Genomic DNA, 13,959 nt, shown 5'->3' on the forward strand with positions numbered 1-13,959 from the left:
TGTATATCTGACAGGTCCTAGCCTGTATGTTAATATTCTATTGATCACGTTGTTTTCTTCCATCTATTTGCTTGCGACCCATCATTATGGCCCCTGGAACAGATCATTTGACCCAAGGGTGGACACGACCCTGACTACTAGGAGCGGAGATTGGAAACTCCAGAGATTACAGCTGATGTCAATCAAAGTTATCATTTTAATTGTTTAACTTCCTACCTTAACATATATTAAAACTACACATTATTATATGCAGAGTATTCAGAGCAACAGGTAAAGATCATATGAAACATAAATTCTCGAAAATATTAACTTTATCTAAATTTCCGTCCTTTGATCAAGACAACCGTGATCTACGTATCGTAGTCTACGTAGATACCTGGAAGCAAACTATCTGCGAAAATATCTTTCAAAACTATTTGCAAAAGCTAGAATAGACAGTTAACTCATGTGATTTGACACTGTAATGTGACAATCTCGTGATACTTTGCCAACTTCAGGTGATAGTGGCAATCCTGAGTAGTGCTCATGCTAGCTTGAGCGGTAGTTCATCGTGGGAGACTTGGATCTGTTCCGGATCTACAGGAAAATAGAACGACTAGTTTCCTAGATATAAAACAGATTAGAATAGACAGATAACTCATGTGATTTGACACTGTAATGTGACAATCTCGTGATACTTTGCCAACTTCAGGTGATAGTGGCAATCTTGAGTAGTTCTCATGCTAGCTTGAGCGGTAGTTCATCGTGGGAGACTTGGATCTGTTCCGGATCTACATGAAAATAGAACGACTAGTTTCCTATTTAAAACAGATGTCCATGGTTCGTGTTTCGATGCGTTTCGACGTTATCATACGATAACCGAAGTTGAATCCGACTGATGGATGACAGTTTAGCACGGTTTCACAATGCCAGGAAAGGATATCCGTATGTAAGGACAACTGGCCATGTTAAGTTTATATCATCAGCCAATATTAAATACAATATGTAATGCTTCAGTATCAGTTTATATAACAGAAATCGAAAATTAATATATTAAAGGTCAATATCAGCATGTTTACGACAAAACGATCAGTGACATTGGCCGGTGCCATTTGTTTCAAAATTTCAGAATTGCTATCCACATATTATCATGAAAAATTATTATACTGCAATTTGATATCAGCCTATTGCACTTCGACTCAAAGAAGGTTCTTTTAGGTAAATTTGACAGAAATCGATCTATTCATCATTCGAAGTTAATAAAGAACAACCCGGTAGATTAGGTAACTTGGTAGTGGAATTATAGTAAAATGTAACAACGGTATAAGGTTAGAAATGAAACTTCACAGGGCTTAAGTATGTCATACGTTGTGATATATAATTTATGCAGTGTCACATTTACTTAAAAGTGCGGATCACAAAAGCAAAACGTTAGTGTTCCGTTGAAATGTTAACATGTTCGTTTACTTCAATTCATCAATATTTTGTACAATTTTTAATTACCGGCAATACCAGATGGTAAAAAATTTAAGTCACGAACTAATTTACTTGCTACAGAATTATCAACTGTATTCGACAGCAGTTTGTAACTATCATGAGTAGTTGGACGCTGTTCCATTGCCCCTACCTCTTGCCCGATTCAAGACCCTTGCGGAAATACCTGAACTGTAAGAGGAAGATGTGTTTACTCTCAATCTTGCAAATATTGCATGTTACATTTGAACGGTTCATAGAAATATGTGACAACTACTCAACACAATATTAATGCAGTCATACTAGAATCTCCATCATTACACATTAGAGTACGACACAATAGCTTCGGGTTTGCCATGGAGCTAATTAGTGGTAAGCAAAACTATACAGTATTGTCAACGAATGTAAAATCCAACCGGTTTAATAATTTCAGATGTGGCTGTCATTAGTTTTAATTCTTCACAGCATACTGAGCATCTGTTGTATCCTTCTGACTTGGAACGAGGTAGCATTCTTTGTCGTAGATGAATTGTAAATCCCCTGGAATCTCTACGTGTTCTTCGTCCTCTTTTTCCTTGTATGTGACCTGTTGATAATGTTCTGGAGATTCGTTAGGTTGGTGCTCATTTCCCGACACATTCAGTTCGTATTGATTTTGTGAGTTTATTAATGATTTCTTTGTCTCGTAACAACAATAAATCATTAAACAAAGGACAACGACAACAAAAGCAAAGAAGAATGCGAAATATAAGTATGATACCAAGTCCATCTGTGATCCTGAAATGGAAGCTTGCAGAAACAGAACTGCTTTTGCATCCGCGGACTGATTTCTTATGAGGCCGAGGCACTCAAAATAAATCGTTATATTATTGATAAATATGGGTGTATACAGACGGAAATTCAAGCGATCGTAGTTAACTAGCAACGAAAAACTGTTTTTTGGAACCTCCGATGTAATTTTCCAAGTTACATTATCTAGAGGTCCTGCGTTACTTGAGCAGGTGAAAGTAATGCTACCTGAGTCATTCATGGTATACATTGATGGTGATATCATTACTTGAAGCTCTTCCAAAAACAAGATCGGTGGAAATGAACAACAATCTTCAAATGATGTAATGCTCATTGATGATGGAATATCCTGACGAACAATGCAGGAAATAAAGCTGTTGTTCATACGCACAGAGGGTAACATTGAGATGGATGCCTCAAGACCATTTCCGGATATGATCACACTAGAACTCACTAATGATCTGTTTTGAAATTGGAAGAAAAGTGTAGACTTTGGTCGTCCTATGTCACCAAGGCTGCACTGTAAAACGGCTGTCGCATTTGTCACATCATCTTTAAAGAAGATGAGCTTCTGGGAACTCGAGCAGATGGGATCTGACGGTCTGTAGTTGACCAATACGGTCATAGATATTAATTTGAACGGTTTCTCCTGCATAAACCTGTATTCGCCAGCTTCGTTTCTAGAAATGTTCTTTACAATGAGTGTATGATTTCTTCCAGAATCACTAACTGTCGACGAATAGCCATATTTGTTTGGATTCCCTTCCAGGTGTCCGTTATTTATGATGGTACTGTTTTCCCCTGTGTCTTTAAATATTATACCAAAGCCATCACTATGATACACCAGTCTTACATCCTCACCCTCCAGTGCAATATATTCGTTGGTAGGCGTAATGGCTACAGCGCAAGTAAAGCACAATAACACGAACATGTAGAAGTTATGTATACTTCCATAGATGAACAAGTTTTCCATTTTTTACCACGGAATGATGAAAGGTATTTCAAGTTTGCATGTGATTTATCTTCTAAACCGCTGTGATTTTAGACGAGATGATAGTAACGCGATGTCTTGCCAGCTGATAAAAGCATTCACAACGGAGATATGAATAATATATATTATATATATGTAGACAATTTACTTACAGTATTTGATAATGGATTCCTCTTCGAAGAACAGTTGAAACGTTTAATTTTTATAGTTTTCCAAAGCGCAATTATTTTCTCATATGGAACATATCGCTAGTTTATTAGTGGGACAGACATTAACAACTACAGGCCTAAGTACATATGACATCGACGTTCGTATTAACTAATATGTTAATTACCTTTATGACTATTAGAAAATTGTCATGATTATGTTTGTATACAATTAAGAATATACAATCAGTTTGCAAAGTTCACCAAATGAAGCCTTTACTAAAATTTAGTATTACAATTAAATGCCAATTATAATTGTGAAAGTGAAATGTTATTGATCACATGTGAAGTCCGTAGAGAAACTCTCAGATGTTACTGTCATTAGTTTTAATTCATTACAGCATACTGAGCATCTGCTGCATCCTTCTGACTTGGAACGAGGTAGCATTCTTTGTCGTAGATGAATTGTAAATCCCCTGGAATCTCTATGTGTTCTTGGTCTTCTTTTGCCTTGTCTTTGATCCGTTGATATTGTCCTGGAATATCATAAATTTGTAAATTATCTTCGTTAGGTTGGTGTTCATTTCCCGACACATTCAGTGTATATTGATTCTGTGAGTTTATTAATGATTTCTTTGTCTCGTAACAACAATAAATCATTAAACAAAGGACAACGACAACAAAGGCAAAGAAGAATGCGAAATAAAAGTATGATATCAAGTCCATCTGTGATCCTAAAATGGAAGCTTGCAGGAACAGAACTGCTTTTGCATCCGCGGACTGACTTCTTATCACGCCGAGGCACTCAACATAAATCGCTGTATTATCGATATGTATGGGAGTATACAGACGGAAATTCAAGCGATCGCAGTTAACTAGCAACGAAATACTGCTTTTTGGAAACTCCAAAGTAATTTTCCAAGTTACATTATTTAGAGGTCCTGCGTTTCTTGAGCAGGTGAAAGTAATGTTACCTGGGTCAGTCATGGTATTCACTGATGGTGATATCATTACTTGAAGCTCTTCCATGTAAGCACTTGGTGGAAATGAACAAAACTCTTCAAAAAGTGTTATGTTCATTGATGAGGAAACTTCCTGACGAACAATGCATGAAATTTTCGTATTATTGAAATGTTCAGGGGGCACAAATGAAATCATTTTCTCGAAAATATTTTCAGATTTCGAAAAAGTAGTATTCATTGTAAATTTGTTAGAAAAGTGGATGAAAAAATTAGGCTCTTGTCGTCCAACGTCTGATATGTTACACCATAAGACAACTATGTTGTTGATCACATCATCTGTAAAGAAAGAGAGTTTCTGGGAACTTGAACAGACGGGTTTTGAGGGTATGTAGTTGACCACTATGGTGAAAGATTGCAGGTCAAACGGTGTCAGTTGTAAAATGTTGTATTCACCAGCTTCATTTCTAGAAATGTTCTTTATAACTAATGTATGATTCCACCCAGATTGACTTACTGTGAACCTGTCATCATATTTCATCGGATTCCCTTCCAGTTTCCAGTTTATTACGATGATGTGATTGCTGTCTTCGACGCGATATATCCCAACAGAGCCATTACTCTTATACACTAGTTTAACATCATCACCTTCCATGACAATGTATTCGTTGATAGCTGTCGTGGCTGTAGCGTATTGAAAGAACAACAACATGGACATAGAGCAATACATTTTTTGTATTCTTCTAAAAGCAAACAAGTTTTCCATGTCTTTCCTATATTATTATTGACACTTATTTCAATTGTATCCTATTCCTTTAGATTCGCTTCCACTGTTGACTTTGAAACCTTTGCGCTTAAAGGTGGATTTAATAATCGCTTAATCCCTTGCATTTGATAAGACCCTATCGAGAGTTTAGTAAGGTCTCTGAATACGTAATCCGTTCATTATTTGAGAGAGATTTCCTTTTGGAATGAACAAACTTTAAAAAATAAATTGAGCATTAATTTCCGAAATGTATGATTTCTTCACGTAATACAGATCTTTCGCTGATGGTAGAGAGAAGGTAAAGATCCTCAATTGTTAAACACTATGACAAAATGTTTAACAGTTTTTTGTATAATTTTTGCTAGTGCACTGGTAATAGCTCACCACAACTAAGATAAAGTAACTGATAAAATGAGACTATGGAGTCCGACATGAAAAACAGACACACTTCCTTGTTTCAATTCATTCTGCCGTGCCCCAATCATGCAAAAAGAATTATCAATCCGTAAGATGAGACTTATGAGAACCACTGGCATGCAACCTTCAAAAAAGACAGTTACTGATACAGCTTAAGCATTCAACTAACTAGATAAGAACTCTGTTTGGTTCATAACTCCCCATAATATGATCGTAATGGATCTCTATTACCTTTTAACGATTGAAGTGGCGTTCAACCATGTAGAGTGATAGGTTAGTTCAGAAAAAGAAAAGAAAAACAAAGACTTTCTGTTTGTTGCACATGTCAGATATCACCTGTTTAGTAAATCGCAAGGATCGCCGTTTAGTTGTTTTCATTCCAAAAAGCTTCAAGTTACCATTTTATATTTAATGGTCAACATAAGCAATATCAAATGTAATCATTACGGTTGTCGTTGAATGCATCGGTTAAGCTCAAGGAACATTTACTGCGAACAGCAATGGAGCATTGGGGAGTGGTGGCTCCATGGTCTTGGCTGGCTTTAAGAAGATCGCCTCGCATGTAGCTGCATTGGACCGTTATATTTCGATAAGTGATAGAATAAATCTAATATTACTCAAACCTGTTCATTAGGTGGTCACCGTACTTGAAGTAAACTTAGCCATAGAGAACATTTCCGGTGTGGCAGAAAGTGTAGAATTACAATGGGGTGTTTAATGTTATAAACTCATTTAAGTGAAACTTTTTACACTAGTGCAGAACGTCCCCGTCAGTATATTGTACTATTGTACCAGTTCTTGTCCCGGCTCTGAAACCGGTTTTGTCTTTCTGCGTTATTAATACACGTCTGGCATCACAACACTTAATTTTCGACAGACCTCCGATCATCTAAGGGGCAATAACCAACTCATTTTATTCGAGATCTCGCGAACCAAGTTAATCCGCGAGAGAATCTCGAGGATCAATTTAGGCAACGTGGGTTCGCGAGAGCTCCATCATTCAGCCAATGCTGAAATTCCTCTAAAAAATGCTTATAATCGAAGTCGTACATGGGTTAATAATTTCCAATGTACACTCGGCAAATTGCATAAAATCTCATCAAGTTGCCAAGGACACTTTGAAAATAAAATGTTGAACCGCGTCACTTTCAGTTGATGAAATGAAATAAGTTTCTTCAACGATCATGTAATTGTTGTATATAGGCCTAAGTGCAAATTTCGTGAAACGGGTACATTACTCATAAATCAGGCAATTGAAGTCGGATAGCTTCAGAAATATCGCGGGTAGAAAAAAAGATTTAACAAATGGTTTTGAGATATAACTTGTAACAACAGCAATTTATTTTTGGAGCAGGAAACAGTTTTACATATTTAACGTATTAAATTTCACAGGCAACGCAAACTTTGCTCACACATCAATCTGTACAAGTAGTACATTGTGGATGACGTGATTGCAGCTCTCGATTCATGAACAATTCAGCATCCTTCAAGCCCAAATACCGTATTGGAAAATACTTAGATATTTCCCTACCGTGTATCACACCTTTAGTAATTCAACACGATAAATGTGCAATCCTGACAGGCCCCTTTCTCGTATTAAAGAATTTGGCATTTTTCAAATCAATCTAAATCATTTTATTCTGCAAATTTCCAATAACGTGATTGCTTTAATTTAAATGTTCAGCCACGATAGACAACTCGATAGCCTTTTGAAGAATTTACACAGGGAGGGGTAATATAAAAACGAAACTGAGTAGAGTGATAACAATAACGTGTTCAACAACAGGATGTGTGCATATGATTAAGCGAAACATATAAGTGTCACATTATAGCTAGAAGTGAGGATAACAACAGGGAAACGTTAATGTTCCGTTGAAATGTTACAACATGTTCGCGTTACTTCAATTCAACAATACTTTATGTACAACTTTTAAATACCGGCGATACCAGATGGCCAAACAAATTAAGTCATGAACTAATTTACTTGCTACAGATTTATAAACTGTATTCGACAGCAGTTTTAATCTTGAGAGCAAGACACAATAGCTGTGGGTTTGCCATTGAGCTATTACACGGGTAAGCAAAAATTTACAGTATTGTCAACGAATGTAAGTTTAGAGCGGAAATATTTGTAAATATGATTGAAACTTTATTAAATGAATAGGCAATTAAACAATATATTGCATTCAATATCTGACAAAGCAAACGAGAGGTAAATTCAGGCGTAATTCGGTTAATATATAATTCAAAATTGCAAATGCCAGCCTCTCCCTATATATCATGAAACACCCAAATGATGATAAGGGGAAGGAGGGCGGGGTTTGGGGGGGATGAAAATAATGTAACCTTAAATGTATAAGTTACTTTAACTGTTTGCCCTTGAAATTGGAAAACTCCAGAAACCGAGTGAGTAACCAATTAAGGATCAAGACGAAACATAACCGTGTCAATTTCCACCTTCGCTAAATGAAAAAATATGTGCGTTCAGTTTCTACACAATCTTACGTTGTATTATAAACAGGTAAATGTTGAGTCGTTGTATGGGTATAGTTCGTCGCCACTTACACAGGTTACTTGAAACCATGATTGGTCTCCCAAGACTCACTACCTTAATAACCCCATCCCACACGTGTAATGTTCTTGATCATGCCATTGGTTCACAACTCTGACTTAATTTCCTTCAAGGGAATTTCCTATACAAACAATCATTATAAAATTTCTTTTAATTTTTTTCAAGTGTTCACTTCATGAGGTAGAGCTAGGCTGCCGCCCAAAAATGAAAGAATAGCAATGACTGATTTTTGTGAAATCCGGACTTAACTCTAGTTACCAATTTCATGTTTTCCACGCAAAATTTCAATATTACATTCAAAATTTCAAGTCACGACAACAACAACAAAAACAGTGTGAAAGAATTTGATTTTTTAAACATGTAAGATATCTTAAAATCATCAATGAAAATGAAACAGCTTGCCATACGTGTATACAAAAACGTTGAAAGTGAAAGTGAGGAAGGTTGGAGCATTCTGCACATGACTTTTCATTACAAACAAGATCTTTATCAACAGTTGTTCTAGCTAGCTCTAATTAACTCTAAGTTATCATCGTAATGCTCCTGTGAAAAAGTTTTCTGCACCTTCAGTGAATATATTGTTCATAAAACTATAAAGATTGAAATATGAATTATTACAGCTTTAAAAAAGTGGCCAGCACCCAGATTAGTAAACCAAGTGCCGGAATACAGCATGATAAAGCAGCAAGCTGTTTTTGTAAAGTACATAGGTCACAATTACATTAACACACTTCCTTGTATAATGATTGGTGCCTTCATTCGTAATATTTAATAGAAAAGATATGACATTACGTTTCATTTTGAATAAATTTTGCTTCTTTGAAACCTCTTTCGATCAATTTCTTGTACTATTAAGCTATTGTTGTAATAGAGATGTATTCACGTTCTCAGGTTGTTGAATGATGTATATTTCCCACTTGTGATCGGTAGTAACTGTCTACTAACGAGCTTTACACCTCACAAAGACAGTCACACAGTAACAGGCAATCAAATAAATTAATATTTCGTTTCTTATATATCATAATCCGTAAATTTTTTCCACTTAGTGTTTCAAACTTCCGAGAGAAAATCAAATTGTTGAATATGAAAAGTCACAAGTTCATTAAACCTCCAAAAGATATATAGTTAATGTGTGGTCAACAAAGAGACAATGTTAATAAAACTCCGAAGTAAAAAGTCAGTGATTACTTTATATATATATATATCACTTAAATTGGATGAAAAGCTGCAATTTTGAGGGGAAAAAACACCACGAAAAGGAATCGTCCATATTTACATGTAGAAAATAAATGTATAGTTTCCCATTAGATCAAATAAGCTCAAAAATCTTTTCTGTTAACGTTAGCATCAAAACATAAATACCGCGATAAAAATGAATAGCAAATGCGCCCTTTCCATCAAATTTCACTGTTGTATAGAAAATCAATTTCGGCATACAAACCATTTTCAACATCCGCATTAGGTATCAGTTCAATCTCTTCGTTGCTAGACTTTTCCATTACTCTAGGCGAGGGAAATGCTTGAAAGCAATCATTGGATGTGAAATAATCTTCACGGATATCATTATAAACATCTTCATGTAGATCGACCTCCTCCGTAAGCTGGACAGATATTACTGGATGTGCCTGAGAATCGTCAATATGGGTCTTGTCGCCTTTCCATTCTTCATATGATTCATTTGATATCATTGCATTCGGTTCTTTTCTCAATCTTTCTGATTCTTTCAAAGTGTTCGACCATTGGAACTTGTCCAAAGTAACGAATCTTTGTGATTTTGCCGATGTCTCGACCATATTTGATGTCGAAGGTAGTGATAGCCAGCTTGCTAATTTGTTTGCATCATATTCACTAATCTGCTCTGGATCCACTTCAAAATGGTCATTGAATGACTGAATGACTTTGCCACCCTCACATCTAAGCTGATGAACATTCTGGGAGAGCTGGGTAGAATTAACGACTGAAGTCTTGTCGTCATCACATTTTCTTGGTGGAATGTGTGAAACATTTCTACCATTTTCATCATTCTTCTTCGAGTCTGTCGGACTTTCGTCATTTCGCAAGTCCATTCGTGGTTTTCTTGTCCGTCTAAGAAAACTATATACTATGATTACACAGAAAAGGACAATCACAAGCAAAGCAACGTACAATGAGTACATCATCGAGTCCAAATTTGATTCTGACGAGGAATGTTGCAAGACTAGCTGTGCGTTTGCACTCCCGGAATGATTCCGTACCTTACCGAAGCACTCAAAAACTATCGATGCATTATTGGACCTTTTGGAGATGTTCACTTGAAAGGTTATCTGGTCATGCTTAGCAAACTTCGTGACACTATTTGGGACTTCGGGTGTTATCTTCCAAGTTACATTATCTAGAGGTCCTGCGTTACTTGAGCAGGTGAAAGTAATGTTACCTGAGTCATTCATGGCATACATTGATGGTGTTATCATAACTTGAAGCTCTTCCAAAAACAAGATCGGTGGAAATGAACAAGAATCTTCAAATGATGTAGTGCTTGATGATTGAATATCCTGACGAACAATGCAGGAAATATAGCTGTTGTTCATACGCACAGAGGGTAAAATTGAGATGGATGCCTCAAGACCATTTCCGGATATGATCACACTAGAATTCACTAATGATCTGTTTTGAACTTGGAAGAAAAGTGTAGACTTTGGTCGTCCTATGTCACCAAGGCTGCACTGTAAAACGGCTGTCGCATTTGTCACCTCATCTTTGAAGAAAATGAGCTTCTGGGAACTCGAGCATATGGGATTTGATGGTCTGTAGTTGACCAATACGGTCACAGATATTATTTTGAACGGTTTCTCCTGCAAAAAACTGTATTCTCCAGCTTCGTTTCTAGAAATGTTCTTTATAATGAGTGTATGCTTTCTTCCAGAATCACTAACTGTCGACGAATAGCCATATTTGTTTGGATTCCCTTCCAGGTGTCCGTTATTAAGGATGGTACTGTTTTCCCCTGTGTCTTTAAATATTCTACCAAAGCCATCACTATGATACACCAGTCTTGCATCCTCACCCTCCAGTGCAATATATTCGTTGGTAGGCGTAATGGCTACAGCGCAAGTAAAGCACAATAACATGAACATGTAGAAGTTATGTATACTTCCATAGATGAACAAGTTTTCCATTTTTACCACGGAATGATGAAACGTATTTCAAGTTTGCATGTGATTTATCTTCTAAACGGCTGTGATTTTAGACGAGATGAGAGTAACGCGATGACTTCGACCAGCTGATAAAAGCATTCACAACGGCGATATGAATAATATATTATATATATATATGTAGACAATTTACTTACAGTATTTGATAATGGATTCCTCGTCGAAGACCAGTTGAAACGTTTAATTTTGATAGTTTGCCAAAGTGCAAATATTTTCGCATGTGGTATATATCGCTAGTTTACTTGGGATTGACATTAACAACTGCAGGCTAAAGTACATATGACATCCACGTTTCGTATTAACTAATATTTAATTACCTTTATGCCTATTTGACAGTTGCTATGATTATGTTGTATACAATTAAGACTATAAAATAATTTTGCTAAGATTCACACAATGAAACCTTTATTAAAAGTATAGATTAAATTAAATGCAACAGTACTTACAGTACTTGTTTCGTATTCGATAATTGTGAAAGTGACATGTAATTGATTACATCTGAACGAATGGTTGGGAGATAATACAGTGCATACAAAAAGCGAACTTCTGCAACGCCCACGGAAACATATCAATACTTATTGGAACTATGCAGATGCTATGCCTCCTGTAAAAGTCTTCATTAAAATCCTTAAGGCCGTTTGTGCAATAATCAAGAAAAGTCCGTAGAGAAACTCTTAGAACGGAATTATTCTTTAGAATAGATTGATTCTTCGAATAAAGGCGACCCCAAGAGCCACCCGTTATTTTTTAAACTGACATATACTCCACAAATCGAACATCCGACATAAATAAAGCATTCTTGAAACAGAATAGCTGGAGACCCGCTGCTTTCCAAACTTTTCCCTAAAGAGCCGATTATTACCTACAAAAAGCACATAATTTAAAGGACTTTCTTGTTAAGTCAATATTTCGATCGGCTAAGGAAGAGACGAATGAAGTTGCAGACAGTTTAAACTTGCAAGCTATATGCAGAAATTAAAGCACCTTCCATGAAAGTAGTTATCCAAGTGTGAACTATTGATTACCCGGTACAAACTCTCAGCATGATATCAGAAATCGATCTATAGATGGTATTGAACCAATACGTCAACCCCCACCCCAACCCTTGCCTAATATACATGCCTTGTTTTAGATAACTGGTTGAAATGACCAAACATTTTCTAAACAGAAAAAAGAAAGAAATAAACTTGCGATTATTGTGACAAAACTAGTCACTTTACACAGTCTTGCACAACTTGAGTAATAGTGTACAGACTAATTTTGTACTCACGCAGTGGCCATCACCTCATCGACCCCCTCCCCATCCCTCCGACCCCATCTCCTTGTCAGTCGGTAAGGGAAATCCGTTCAATCGGGAATTTTCCCTTCTCCTTTCCTTTTCCTTTTCACAATACGTTCAATCGGGGATTTTCCCTTCTCCTTTCCTTTTCCTTTTCACAGTCTTACATGTAGACCTAACTATAGACATAATTTATAGTCTGAACATGCCTCAGAATGCACACGTTGACGTTCAAACTTCTTTTTTAGTCGGGAGGACCACCTTACCCCCATCCCACATGGGGAGTCGCATTCAGCAACCACCCACAGCGACACCCCTAATACGTCAATTTTTCGTTCAGCCTACAGCCGGTCCATAAAGGTTCATCCCCTACCAAAAACGGCAGTAGGTGGAACCGCCACCCCCACCCCCGCCCGCGAATTTTTTTTTTTCCAAACAGGTTTGCAATTGTGTGTAAATAGTGGCTCATGATTGGTCGGAGAAGTTACGTCATCACAATGGAAACCTTCACTTCGAGGTTATCAAAATGTCTGCATCCATTCGTTGCAACGAAGATATACCCGTTCAAAATTACCCGCAGCTTATCGTAAATATACGTAGATGTGTTTGGAATTGGTTTAGACATATTGAGCACACTAGTATTGTATGATCTACTTTGATCGAAGATTTCTGTGCAGGCATTAATCGATAACATCGCACAGTGAAAGTTTCGTACAGGGGTACATAACACATATGTATTAAAACTGTGTAGTAAAGGCTTCATAATTGACGCACCTTCAATTATTACTAGCAACGACACAGCAGGCCACTTAAACTTTTTGCAGTCTAGCAGAATTAGATATTTCATGAGTTTGAATCCATTTCAGCTATTTGCTGACCAAATTGTGGCACTTTTTAAGCTTTTAAAACCTCGATCCCCCTAGTTTTGCACGTTTTTTGGGCATTTGGAAATCTTACACCCTAAAAATAACCAACATTACCTCAATATGATAACCCTACTCTCTGGGAACTGACCTGTCTGAGCTTAGATGCTCAGAGCATAGCAAACAGCATCTAAAGTCAATGGATGTATACTAAGGCCTACACTACAGTTAGCTTATCGACGAATGTGTCAATTTAGGGGTATGAAAGAACTTGACACGGCAGACATTTTGTGGTCACATTCTGCTGAAGTGTACGGTGCATAAGCACAGAACCTTAAATATTTTGAGATTATAACATTTCTGAGGAACTACACATATGAAAAACACATACAGTTGAGTGATTTGGATTTTTCCTTGATAGACATCGTTGATCAAATCCTTAAGTGCGTCAATTATGAGCCCAACATGCTACACAGTGCAGTGACGGAAATATATCATATTGTACACTATACTGTTTTGCGTATATTCATTCAA

The 13,959-nt window shown here is 36.7% G+C and overlaps 1 protein-coding gene across 3 annotated transcripts; it reads right to left on the minus strand.

Moving 5' to 3' along the window:
• Positions 1–217: 217 nt before the first annotated feature.
• On the minus strand, positions 218–5,781 carry LOC139960115 (uncharacterized). 3 transcript variants are annotated; one of them, XM_071958234.1, is made up of 2 exons: positions 4,855–5,781; positions 218–4,473 (listed from the first exon to the last, which is right to left on the minus strand). In XM_071958234.1, the coding sequence occupies exon 2, from the start codon at positions 3,212–3,214 to the stop codon at positions 1,904–1,906; it is 1,311 nt and encodes a 436-aa protein (XP_071814335.1). In that variant the 5' UTR covers positions 3,215–4,473; positions 4,855–5,781; the 3' UTR covers positions 218–1,903. The 3 variants fall into 2 exon arrangements, with proteins under 3 accessions (XP_071814335.1, XP_071814338.1, XP_071814336.1); XM_071958235.1 differs by having other exon boundaries at positions 218–3,914; positions 4,353–5,781.
• Between the last annotated feature and the right edge of the window lie 8,178 nt (positions 5,782–13,959).

This window comes from Apostichopus japonicus, chromosome 19 (assembly GCF_037975245.1).
Source record: "Apostichopus japonicus isolate 1M-3 chromosome 19, ASM3797524v1, whole genome shotgun sequence".
Taxonomy (NCBI): domain Eukaryota; kingdom Metazoa; phylum Echinodermata; class Holothuroidea; order Aspidochirotida; family Stichopodidae; genus Apostichopus; species Apostichopus japonicus.